Source organism: Mycetomoellerius zeteki, unplaced genomic scaffold, assembly GCF_001594055.1.
Source record: "Mycetomoellerius zeteki isolate Tzet28-1 unplaced genomic scaffold, Tzet1.0 scaffold164, whole genome shotgun sequence".
Lineage (NCBI taxonomy): Eukaryota > Metazoa > Arthropoda > Insecta > Hymenoptera > Formicidae > Mycetomoellerius > Mycetomoellerius zeteki.
The window spans coordinates 350415-363536 of record NW_017256594.1 but is presented as its reverse complement, the minus strand read 5'-3'; the positions used below and the strand labels follow the sequence as shown (position 1 = coordinate 363536).

At 36.6% G+C, this 13122-nt stretch overlaps 1 protein-coding gene across 3 annotated transcripts in view; it reads left to right on the top strand.

Annotated features, from left to right (window-relative positions):
• LOC108721234 (uncharacterized) overlaps positions 1-12989 on the top strand; it is a 19794-nt gene extending 6805 nt beyond the window's left edge. For 2 of the 3 annotated variants that reach the window (XM_018445656.1, XM_018445655.1), the window contains 20 exons: positions 1002-1190; positions 1317-1482; positions 1760-1954; positions 2035-2124; positions 2199-2309; positions 2424-2524; positions 2635-2764; positions 3030-3166; positions 5559-5774; positions 5942-6909; positions 7179-7531; positions 10105-10292; positions 10391-10418; positions 10497-10637; positions 10807-11036; positions 11323-11434; positions 11678-11746; positions 11931-12037; positions 12201-12422; positions 12504-12989. In XM_018445656.1, coding sequence (XP_018301158.1) covers positions 1002-1190; positions 1317-1482; positions 1760-1954; positions 2035-2124; positions 2199-2309; positions 2424-2524; positions 2635-2764; positions 3030-3166; positions 5559-5774; positions 5942-6909; positions 7179-7531; positions 10105-10292; positions 10391-10418; positions 10497-10637; positions 10807-11036; positions 11323-11434; positions 11678-11746; positions 11931-12037; positions 12201-12422; positions 12504-12717 — 3967 coding nt within the window. In that variant the 3' untranslated portion in view covers positions 12718-12989. The remainder of the gene's footprint in view (positions 1-1001; positions 1191-1316; positions 1483-1759; positions 1955-2034; positions 2125-2198; positions 2310-2423; positions 2525-2634; positions 2765-3029; positions 3167-5558; positions 5775-5941; positions 6910-7178; positions 7532-10104; positions 10293-10390; positions 10419-10496; positions 10638-10806; positions 11037-11322; positions 11435-11677; positions 11747-11930; positions 12038-12200; positions 12423-12503) is intronic. The other variant, XM_018445657.1, reaches the window with a different exon arrangement.
• The last annotated feature ends 133 nt before the right edge of the window (positions 12990-13122 follow it).

Sequence of the window (13122 nt, the reverse complement as noted above, 5' to 3'; positions counted from 1 at the left end):
ATTCCCTGCCTGCAAATCTCTTCGTAACGCTGCTTGAAATCGGTTGTTTTCTTGTCGAATTGAAAATGATCCAGTCTCTCGCAATCTATTAAATGTCAACATAAACACTCTTCGGTTTGGCACTCTTCTGTTTGGAAATCGTCGTGCATATTCTCGCACCGCCTTTAAAGCATTACCGTTGCAGAAACCGTATACAAAAACCATATCAGCATATTCACTATTAGAATACGTACGCGGCATATTGCAAAAGACAAAATTCATCTACTGTTAAAGGCTTTCAAAGAGCGACTGACAAATTCATAACAGAAAGTGGAAAATGTAATCAAATATGTCGGTGCTAGATATGGCAAGAAATGTAAACATTTTTTTTCGATTTCTCTGAAACGGAGCAAAAACGAGCATATGTCTATAGGACTTTTTTTCTTAGTTTTTTACTCCTCTACACGCTCCCGAAGTTTTGCGATTTAATTTGGAAACACCCTGTATATATCTTCACTAACAATAAGTTCAATAAACAGAAAAACAGACTTATATGAAGATATATGACTTTTTATGTTTTATAGTTTAATTAATGTTTTGATCATAAATTACTTGACGTGAATAAGCACTTAGTTCTCTTGATAACTCTTTTGATACGCATTAACACTAGAAATATCGAGCGATCATTATTAATTGTTTTTTTATTTTTTTAGATTAATATTATATTTCTTGTATAAAAGATAAGAGTCTAAAATTTTTTGATTTTCCAATAATTATGTTCTTTATTTCATGAAATATTAGCTCATTCATTTCTTTTTCTATTTTCATAATTTATTTACTTATTCTCTTTTTAGTGACTAAGAAACATTGTATTTCTAGTGTTAAATAAATATATTATGTACAATACATGAAGGCAAATTAACGTGTTTAATGTAGGATGTGCATTATGTCATGTAATAATAACTTTCATTTGTGCAACGGCTGGCAATTACACTTAACATGATATATGCTAATTGCCGTAGCCTCGTGAACGACGCACACTCTTCAATGAAAACCATGGATCTGACTAATGATATCGTGAAATTAGAGTTTCGAAATATGAAATTTCGAAAACTCTGCGAGGAAAACAATGTCCTTCGCGACGAGCTCGAGCGACATGAAAGATCAATCAATAATCTCAAACAACAACACAGTATTACCGAGAAACAGCTGTGCGTATGATTTACTTGACATCCAACTGTTCTGTCTTTATGGATAATTTCAAAAAATTGATTTGTATTAATATATCCTTATAACGTTTATGTTTATACGATATTATATGTGTTTTATTGATGCAGAAAACATTATGTTCACAAATGTCAGCAATTCGAAAAGGAAAACGATGAACAAAGGGATCAATTAAATGAGTTGATTAAGAATGAAAAGACTATGACCTTGGCTCTTCAAAGATATACGAAAGAGCATCAAAACTTGTTGAAGCAATTGGAAGCCGCGGAAATTGAGGTAAAAACTAATTGCATCTTATTATTTTATAGGGAGTTATTTATGATTTCCGTTTAGACGTACATAGATATTACACGTTCACATTTTCACTTGGTATTTTTCTGCATAATTCTTCGTAACTAATGCGAAATTCAAATATGAATTCTTGGATATAAATATTCAATATTTTGAATAAATCTAAATCTAAATATTTGATTATGAAGAACCTTTTTTATGCTAAACGTTTTTATGCTAAATTGTTAAACGTTCCTATCATTTTTTACGTACAAATAAATAGATACAGGCTATACCACCTTTAAAAGAAAAACTAGAGAAGATTACCAAAGAGAAAATGGAGTGTTTGAAACTGATCGCCAAAATGCAAGAGGAATTTGACGAAAAAGAAAACAATTATCGTCAATTAAAAACTACAATAACCGAACTCGAAGACACAAGTATTAGCATGAAAGAGGACTACGAATACACGATTCATGTAAGTTTGAAGTATTGCTTGATATTCATATAACCCCGTACAATGAATTATAATGCTACAACGAGAATCATATATTGCAGAATCTGCGTGAAAAGAATCGTAAACTCGTAGACGAAAATGTGGAGCTCCAATCATTATCGGTCCTTAACGCATGCTCTACCGAAGAAAGAGTAAATTATTAATGTTATGAAAATGTAAATTGTGTAAAAATAATTTCTCGCGGTAATAATCGGATTATTTACAGCTCTCGCTATCGCCAGTTTCGGGCGAAGATGAATGCTACCTGCATAGCACACCCTATAAATCGATAAAAGTAACAATGGAAGATTCATTGTACACAGAATTGAAAGCTTCAGTAAGTGAAAATATTTCGATTAGGACTTTTCAATGCGCGCTATATACCAAGTGATACGAATATTTTAACAGAGATTTGAATTTTTTTCTTAATATTATATTTTACATATTTCAGGGCTTTACATCTGACTACAGCAGAAACAACATACAAGAACTCGAAGAAGAACTGAACGAATATGACGCCAAGATAGTTACGATATTGGAACAGCTAGAAAAGTCATTATATTTCAGTTTAATTATTTTTTATTTCCTCTATTAATCGGTTTTTCCGGTTTAACGATTTTCGTTGAGCTTGCTTTTACGTTTTATTTGCGATTGATTTTCAGAGTTATACAGTTTTTTGTTACGATACGGGGTTCCGTCGACGACTTATCTCGCTTTAACCTGCAAGACACGGACGCAAAAGCTTATAATATCGATATATTGAGGCACAAAGTATCTCTTCTATTAAATATGGTGAGTTTTTCGGTTTTTTTATTTTAGGATTTTTCTTTCATCGCTAATGTCTTTTTAATGTTGATAAGGCATACGGCATACTTAAACATTCACCTTGACACGCGCATTGTACTTGCCGCGACATTGCTATAGTTGGTTGATCGCAATGAACGTTAATTTTCATGACAAAGCGACACACACTCTTCGATTTCACGTTTACGATCTTTCTCGGTTTTTTTTTCTTTTGCCTTGCCTTGTTCTCGTATCTATTCACATCTTTTCGCAGATGACGGAAGAGATCACGAGAAGAAACACGAGACAGGATTTGAGTACACAGCTCCAAGTCGAGCCGGCAAACACAACCAGCAGTTTGGAACAATTTGGCGTCAGGAGTTTCCGTGACCTGTTATTGACGCACGCAACGTAAGTTAACAATATTCGCATGAGACAACGATGCGTAACACTTGCGCGTCTGTATTCAAAGTTACACTTGTCAGCGTATCATAGACCAAAATGAAGATGATTAATTCCCGGAAGAAGAGTTTATTACAAGTCGGTTATATCGAATGATTCCTATATTTTTTACGTTAGCAAACGGAGATGAACGAGTGATTTTTACGAAAGATTGAAACGGCCGTTCCGATTATAGATGTCATAATCTCGAGCATATATGTCGCATAAACGGAAGAAATATTGCTTCGATTTTCAAAGCGAATAACCATTCGATTTGAATATCTGGCTCAAGGTCAGATATAGCGGGCGGATCTTCAGGGTTTCCCATAAAAATAGCGGTGCCGCGTTGCTCGTTGCTTATATGACCTGCATATATAACAGAGCCCTCGAATGACACTCCACGTAAAAATAACTGGGCTGCCTCGAATCTCGCCTTAAATCATGATTTCCATCTCGGTTCTCGCACCCCAACAAAAATATTTACCGACTAGTTATATACTTGCGCCTTGATCCATCCTTTCCTTTTGCAAACTCGAGAGTTGTATAATTGGAATTTAATTCCGGCGTTCGTTTTTTCTTTAGAATTCGCGATTAAACGCTTATTAGAAATATATTATCATAAATTATCATAAATGCGCTTAGATAATACAATTTTTATCATAAAATTTCTTCTACGTGGGAGGAAAAATATCCGCAAGACGACAACGGGACTTGTCGACAAATTGGAATTGACACATCACATATGGATATCGAAGGAATATTCTTAAGCTAATTACCTTTTTTCCTCCAAACAATTTTCTTGCGTTGCAAGAGCTAAGAATATCACTGCAATCTATGTGTATAAAAAGTGTAATATATGTATGTGATTGGTTTCCCGCATAAAAACAACGCACTATATCGCGTACAAAAATGGATTCACACATTTAAACGTGTAATATAGTGTCATTTTTACACGAAAAATTAATTATACATATATTGTAGTCATTTTTTGTATTTAGATTTGCAGTGAGTGCCACGAGAAAATACATTGTTACGTATTTCTTACACGGGCGATTATCGCGATCGTTATAGAGATTTCTCGAAATGCAATCCGGAGATTATCTCCGGCTACACGATGCAGGAGAAGACGTCAGCACCGCTAGGGAGATCGATTCACCGGGCGGATGCAATCAGTATGCTCCGGACCTTCCTGTCGCGCGTGTCGAGAACATTTCGGACAAGCCGAAAAAATCACATCTTGTACATACATCGAAGTTACTTTCTCATTCAATCGGAAAATTATCTTCAATGCAAAGAAACTTGTCACGATACGAGATTGTGAACAGCAGCGATTCTTAGAACGATCTCGACTTCTCGTCAATCATTAATACAAAGTTTTGAGGACAAGTTTAGCAATAAGTTCTTCGAAAGAATCGAGGATATAAAATGTAAAAGATTAATTCGTGCCAAGTCGAGACTAATAGAGATTAATTGATGGAAAACTAGTAGAATAATTAATTACGAACGCAACACATGTGCGTACTTAACAATAAGATACAAACACGGATAGCATTGATGTAACGCAGACATTAAACGCGCGTAGCAAGGACAGCTTGATTTGTGGCCTTAATGGCATAAATCGCTAAATCTATGCGCACATGCACCACGCGTGTAGTTCTAATTAGTCGCCTCTGTAATCCGCACGAATTGTTTATGTCATCAAAACCTCGGCCTTTGCGAGCAAATATTGGAAGATAAAAGGGACAATTTTTTTCGTATAAATTTCGGTTTTAATAAAAAATATTTTCCTTAGCTCTTCTCTCTTGAAAGAATTTGCATATTAGTCATGATTATTTTTTTCTTAAATTTTATCACGCAAATGTTAAACGAAAACGATGATTGCATTTTGAATATATTGTTATAGAGATTGATGTTATTTGATTTGGCGAATATAACTATTTTTATAAATATGAATTTCTGCTTTAATTATGCAAAAATGTTTTTTCATTAGTTCCTATAATCGCTATATATTATTTGCAACTATTTTAAAAAATGTTATTACATAAGAGGTGTCAAAGTTTCAAGATTTACAAATTTTGACAGACTCGCGTTATGCATGAATTTACGCCGCAGGCTATTGCTGACATTTAAACAGTTATCGTTCGTTATCGTGTAAAAACATATCTGTGGATACATTCCACTTAACGTTCGCAATGCTCGCGAGTGTTGCGAACTTTAAATGGAACGCGCCTTATAATGGCTGTAAATTAAATGTAGTCGACTTTGTAAATTCTAATTTAATGCCGTGTCAATGCGTTGAGTATGCCCAGTGTACTTAACTTGCGTATTCTGTAACTTCTCTTTGCTATAATCGCTATTCTAGCCAGCCGAAAGTGGAAGCGAGTCTGTGGTCGATAACGCACTATGTGAATAACGAAGACGACTTGTTCTCGAGAGTTATAAAGACGTGCCCGTCCTCGAGTGTCCAAAATCGATTCCGCATCATTGAACCCATCATCAAAGAGTTACATGATATCATCAATAGCACTCTTAGCGCTCTTACCGATCGCAAAGACTGTCCATTAGCCGGGAATTTAAGGTCCAGTTATAAAATATGTAACAGTTCAAAATTAATTTACTACGAAATATTATGATAAAAAAAGAAACGTGGTCGCGAAATATCACCTATTGTGAACGTATTCAACAATAATACAAATGTTAATTGGAACTAAGTTGCTGATAATCGAACGATCATTTTGTTAATAGGAACCGATCGATACACACGTTGCCATCGCACTTGCAATCGCTGCAATTATCCTCGCTAGCCGTGGAAGACTCGAGGCAAACATTTGGTTATCAAAATCCTGAAACTAATACTATCGATGCTTCGTTCGCGCGAGGAGACGGTCTAACGCAGGAAGACCACGACGAGAAATCTGTGCTGTTTACTGCGGAAGCACGCGACGTTTCGAAGGAACATCCGGTCCATCCCGAGGAGAATTTATCGAGTGAAATGTCAAAGGTATCAGGTGTTCTCAAGGTGGATTCGAAGGCATTAACCACGTCGGAAGAGATAAAGTGGGATTGTACAAGTGAACAAGTATTAGAAGTGAGCAGCGCAAGCAATCCAGTGAGTCCCCGCAGAAAAATCTCGGTTTACTGCCGTCCATTCGACGTCATGGCGGTACAGGATCCGCGCGAGGATCATCAGGGACCTAATTTGGAAGTGAGGCAATCGTCGAGCACTCCACACAACTCTCCCTCGCAAATCAACAAGATCACCGACTGGGAGCGAAATATTATGGTGAACTGTGCGTTTAATCACGGTTACCGCAATAAAGAGAGCGACAGCGATTCCATGAACTCCACGCCAGAAAAGCAATTCCAATATAGCCTGCTAGACGATGATCCACCGGTCAAGCAGACGCTACTTAGAAAGATCCATTTAGCACCCACACGTTTGAAATTTCCACTGGAAGCACAAAACGAGTTACATAGAATCACCGAGGCTTCCAACTGTACTTCTCCCGTTTCAGTGAATTCCACTGAATTGGATTTTTCTCCTATCGTCGGGCACAAGAAAGATGACGACGTTTCCATGCATTCATCTTCGAAATTTATAGATAAGTGCAAGATGAAGAATGTGGTATTCGAATCTACACCATATTTAAACAAGACTGTTTCGCAAGCACACTTAGTGTCTAATCGCTGTCTATTTTCGCGTGATCGAACTGGTAAGTATCTCCATTTTAATTAATCATATTAGATAGCAAATCTCGATCAAGCTAGGATACGAAGACTGTGTAATATATAATCATACTTATTATTAATGCATATCACACAATTTAATGATACGACAAAAAAAGTTTACCGCGCGTATCGAAGTGCGATAATATAATCCTCTCAATCACCTTCGACTTCTCACATCCGTCTCAGAAGGAGACGTCGTGGAAATTTCTCTCAAGCTGTCTTATTAGATCATCGATTTCGTTTTCTCCCACAGATTCAGCAAAGATCGTGGATTTAAAGGATCCCCACTCCTTGACGTGCGTGCAAAGAGTCGACGGCGAGAGTCAGTCGCGAATCGAACGGTCAGTCGATAGCCAAATGTCGAATCGCGAGGACAGTTTAGCCGTTTCAGGCAACGGCGAGTACAAACCGGCGGCGGGGTCCAGTGATCGATGCAGCATCGCTGAAGAAGTCGCGAATGAGGTCGACAAAGTCGTCAATGTCGCGCCGTCCGCATCGTTGACTGATTCGGATTCTATAAAAGTAGTGCCGTGTAAGAACGCGGTGCAAAGCGATGAAAAAGCGCGCGAAAGAAACTTATTGGAGACGAAACGAGAAATACCACAGGTTGGTAGAGCGAGAAGAGTTAGATATAAATTTAGAAATAGCTTTCCTTTTCTGAAACATCCCGCACGTGGAACGAAGGAAAGATTAAGGACCTATTTGATCCGCGACGCTGTTGGATTTGATTAAATTGGGTGGAATAGCCTGCTCGACGCGTATAACTTGAGCACTGACAGTCGCTCAATCACGAAGACAATTAAGCTGCGCTGCAGCAGAAATGCGGCCTCAACAGACGGACATTTTGATCACGGTCAGCCGAGCCATGCAATTGAGATCGGCAATTATTACTTTACGAGAACGATCAGCGATAAATCTGCGGTCAATTGGCACTAATTACTCATAAGGAATGTCGCAATTATCTGACACGCGGTTACCATATCTATCGTTAGACCGCTATCGCTAGCTCATGTTACAATCCAGCAATTAGTATACGAAAATCTTAATATTTACAATAGAGTTCAAGTGACCTTGAAGCTTTGTTATTTATTATTCTGAGAGAAACATCTTAATCGCACTTCCACGTGCATAAAATAAAAAAATTTCCGTGGAAACGGATTTGCAACGAGATTTTCTAGAAAAACTGGTTATACGATTCTTTTTTAATTCTTGATGTAATATTTGTCTACTTTATTGAACATTTTACGTGATTATATATGTACCGATTGAATACATGAACAGGTTTACAATAATTTCTAAAGACGTGAACGAGAGGCATCTGATGTCTGTGAAATGCGTTACATATAAAAGCAATATATAATAATAATTATATAATTTTTTTAATAGTATTTTCATTCTTTTTAGTTCGAAAAGAAGGAGGTAACTTATCACCTCGCGATAATTTACTCGTTTAAAAATTATATCTTTCTTTTTTCTTTTATGCCCATATTTACATGTGAATAGTAAATAAACATGTAACGTATCTCGTTTAACGCGTTGTCTAAAATAGCCACAAGACAGTCGCACATATTTCAAAATCGCGCGATTTCTTTCAGCTTGTTCTGAGCACGGAATGCTAATTAATTTGTTATCGGCTAGACACAGCGTCTTTCCTATCGTAATTTATTAATTCTCGGCTAATAAATACCTCGCCATCGCAAATATATGATCAAGTCGATTATATTTACTGTAAAAACATTTCGTGACGATGTTCCAGCTATGATTTATGTTTAATCGCGTTCATTTCTTTATTTATTTTTTATATTAATCGCCCTCACAAATAATATATACTTTGTGGATTTGAAAGTCTATCCTTTTTTGCATTTTTTATTTACCGATGGTAAGCCGCGGACGTCTGTTATTTACTCGTTCAATTATATCGATTTTTACTGGCACAGTTGCACCGATCATTACAGATCTGCGGCGAAAAATCCAGACAACAAGGTCGATCGCGAGTTTTTACCTTATAAGTTGCTTTGTGGTGATTTCCATTCGTCGTTTACGCCGATCGACTAAAGTTTCACTACTTCGCATTACCTGTGTTTTAATTGGCTACTTATAGATTCTTCATATATATATATTTTTATATTTTTTATAAACTGTAATTCCAAAGAAAGAAAATTACATGAACACAAACATTAAATGTTTTTTCGCGATAAGAATCCATTAGCTCATTTAGCTATCTTATGCAAATTTTATGTAACGTTAAATATTTATTCCTTTATATGCACCAAGAAGTTCAATAAAGAATTGCTGATTCCCGCCCCCTGAAGTGACTTTGCAATAATCCTATTATAGTTAGTATGAATGCTATTAGTAGACAACTGGTATGCATTATTTATAGGTAATTTATTAATTAATGATAGCATTGCATCTTTTTTTTTACAGATCGCCTGACACAAAATTCCGCTGGAATACTGCGAAGTTATAAATATTACATTGAAGTGTGATAGCATCACAACGCATATATATGTGCCCCTTCTACATCCGGCGGTCTATCTCGTTTGATATGAGAAATAATATTTGCCTTAAGTTTGCCACGTAAACTTTCGACAGATATTAGTGGAAAAGCGAGAAGAGAAGAGGCCGCCGAAATTCTCACTATATTCTCTCCACTCGTCGTTATGTTTATAGGCAATAATTAATCATCAAAGTAAAAGTTCATAATAATATCCTCCTTTAACAGAGTTCCATCGAGTCATTTGTCTCTTCTTTTCGAGCCTGCTATTATCTATCCTACCTTTCAATTACAAGCTTCTTCAATTACGCTGAAAAGCACGTGATTCTCTCGCATTTTCATTCTTTTCCCGATAATATTTATCCGAACGTAATGCGATAACGCTTGCATACGAAACGAAGGTCATATTACTACTGGAAGTATTATACATCTGTGCCAAGTTAACTGTTTTTATCATCCCGAATTTCCCTATTCTTGCATATGTATGCATTGATAATTAGCGGCGATCAACAAAATTTTATGCAGTATGCAATTCTGTTCCGTTATTCTTGAAAGTCAGATACCGAGAGATAATTTACAGCGGACGTCCGCTAATTTTACGAGAGGCTCAGCGAATGCATTTATCGAATTCCTATTGCTCTTTTTTCATTGTTTATTTCGAAATATCACTTTGTTATTACAGTTGGCTTTAAATATGAAAAGATCATATTCGGAGGGTGAGAACCTCGATCGATTGGAGTGCCGTTGCAAAAAAAATGCAGCTTTGATTCCGGAAAGTAGTCAACAAGTGGAAGTCTTCCCGCGTCTCACGGATATTCGTCTGCAGGAATCTGGAATAGTCAATTTATCGGACACTGAATTAGCGATCAGGTAAGTAGTGAAACTTGGTATATAATTTAATTAATCGTACAAATATAATTTAATTGATCATACAATTTAATTAATTGTTGAACAATTTTTATTTTCAGGGAGAATTCAAATGAACTCGAACTGCAGGTAAATAAGCGCATTCTAAGTACAAGAATTGTATAAGATATTTTGACGGATTGTTACATGACACTACTTCTATTGTAGAAGAAGTACACAGCGTTCTCGTTATGCCTCTGCATAGAAAGGTTGACTTTACCGCGAAGGACAGCGATGTCGCTTCGACAACGCGATCAATCCGAGAAAAATCTCTCCTACGAAGTGCGGAAGATGCAGCAGGACATTCAGGCAAGCGAATACGAAAATATCTTGGTGCTTATTAAGCAATCGTGTAAAATTTTCGGCTAAATCGTTGAAACGTATTGAAATCGTCTAAACTGATCGCGAAGCGTTTGCCAGTTAGCTAGTAGTCGTTCTCCATGGTTCGTTGAAGGGATTGAATTTTGCGTAACGTCAGGAACTCGCGCCACTATGCACGGACAGGGAATCCGTGGAGCGGGTAGAACGGGTCAGACATCAATTGGACATGATCGTGCGATGTGCGCACAGGGTGTCCTGCGTGGCCGAGACTCTAGGCGCCGTGCAGCAGGAGCGTAGGGTATCCCGAGCTGTTTTGCTGGCCGACAAATACCTTCACGTATTGTATTCCCGGTGCGAGAAGCTGATCACCAATGTCGCCGAGACCAAGTGAGGGTCAGACTTATCATCTTTTCCTATTCGTCTTGCTCATCGTCCAATTTATATTTTGAGTTTTGACATTGTTTTCAAAATGTGATATTCGCGTCTTTGATCTTCCTATCATGACTAAAATTTTAAAGGCTTGCTTTCCTATAGAAATCAGTCGATAATCGGATAAATTCGGGATAAATATTCTTAGTGAAAGATTTGTTAGTATTTGATGTGAAATTCTCTCTCCCTTTGTTTTCGAAACGATGAGATAGTATCGGTGATAGTACACGTTGTTCGTTTCCAGACGGATCCTGGTAGAGAACAACATAGTGATAGAGGAGAATGCCAGCGAGTTCAACGATGAACTGCCTCGCATCAGATACAGGAGTGGTACACCCGCCAATAATCGTATGATGGTTCGAAAATATTGAAAAAATTCATATTCATCGCTTTCTTTCGCCAGCTTTTCGTCACGCGTTAGATGTCCATCGTATCTCGTTTTGCACTTTCCATCGCTTCGTTGTTGTGCACTCGCACGTTTGCACAATTTCGCAGGAATTTTTTTTATACATTCACAGCTTGCACTCTCATTTTTTTTCTTAATTCCGTTTTGCCGATTGATAATCGGTATATTCTTTTTCGTCCATTTTTCTTTCTAGATGGCTAGGAGAAGAGCCAGCGTAGCCACAATGTCTCCGCCGATAGGCAGCGCACAGGATGTGACAAAGGCAATTTGTCTCGTTATTTATACTGTTTTAGCTTTAAATTTTTGCTTTTACAGCCTGGTATTTCAACAGGGTTATCCTCTTATATTTCTGCACTACTAACACTGACATGCATGATTGCCTAGTTACTTTTTCTTTTTATTCTTTTTATACATTGTCTACATTTTTCACTTTTTGCTCCATATAGGACACTGTGAGGCAGCGAAATTCCGTTTCCGGACGCATGACTCTCAGGAGACCATCGTTCAGCTCCGAATCCCCAAAGTGGGATATCGAAAAACTAGATCGTGCCGAGTTAGTAATATTATTATTGACTTAGATTTAAATTTCTTAAGCTTAAAACATTTATTGAATATCTTAAAGTAATTATTAAATATTTAAAAAATACAATGTTATACTACATTGAACTTTTTAAATAATTTAAACAATTGAATTTTTTAAAAATATTTTTAAACAGAAGTTCCAATAGCATCAGTGAATTACGAGGTATTTTCGAGCAGGCTGAGTCTCGTCGTAGCTCGAGAGAGGAAAATAACAACATGCTACGATTGAATCACTCTAATGGCCAAAGTACAATAAATTGTACGATAATCGATAACGAGATTTGGACGAACGTAAAAGAGGAAGTCTCTTCCGAAGTTTCTGACAACGAAAGTATTAATTCTGAGAGTAAATCGAGGTAATTGATTTTTTCCATTCAATTTCTTTTTATCGCTGTATCTAAAATTGTTGCCTCTTTTAATGCAATTTCTTTTTTTAGCGCAAAATCGTCACAATCCTTCCTATTAAGACGAAAGAGAAGAGTATTATCAATATGGCATATAGTGCTGTTGAGTATTCTAATTTTCTTCTTCGTGTTTTATATGATTCATGCAATGTCATTAAACGTTTGCCAAGAACCATTAAACAAACGGTTGATCGGATTCGTTTTCGACAAATGCGGTCAGATAAGGAACGCGGCGCCTCCAATGTGACTTTCTTGCGTTCTGATTAGCTGTATCAGTAAAATAAGTAGCAAGACTAAGTGTACATTGTAATATATGTCAATTATGGAAAGGCTGAATAAATTAATAATTGCAGAGTTCGTTTCGCCTTCTAATGAGGTCACGCTTTAGCCACGAGAGCTGTGATTAAGGTTTTCGGTTCCTCATTGCAACTGTGTTTGTATCATGGCTTCAGAAACGATAAATCAATAAATACTTCTATATTTTATGCGAAATAAATTGATTTTGCGACCATTACTTGTGTTTGATATAAGATAAAATTCGAAATATTGTAAATGTATTAATAAATAACTGTAAATGTAGTCAAAATTTTTATTTACGCTGAAACCGATGGACACATCGATATTGAATAATACATTCATTTATTAATGCAAA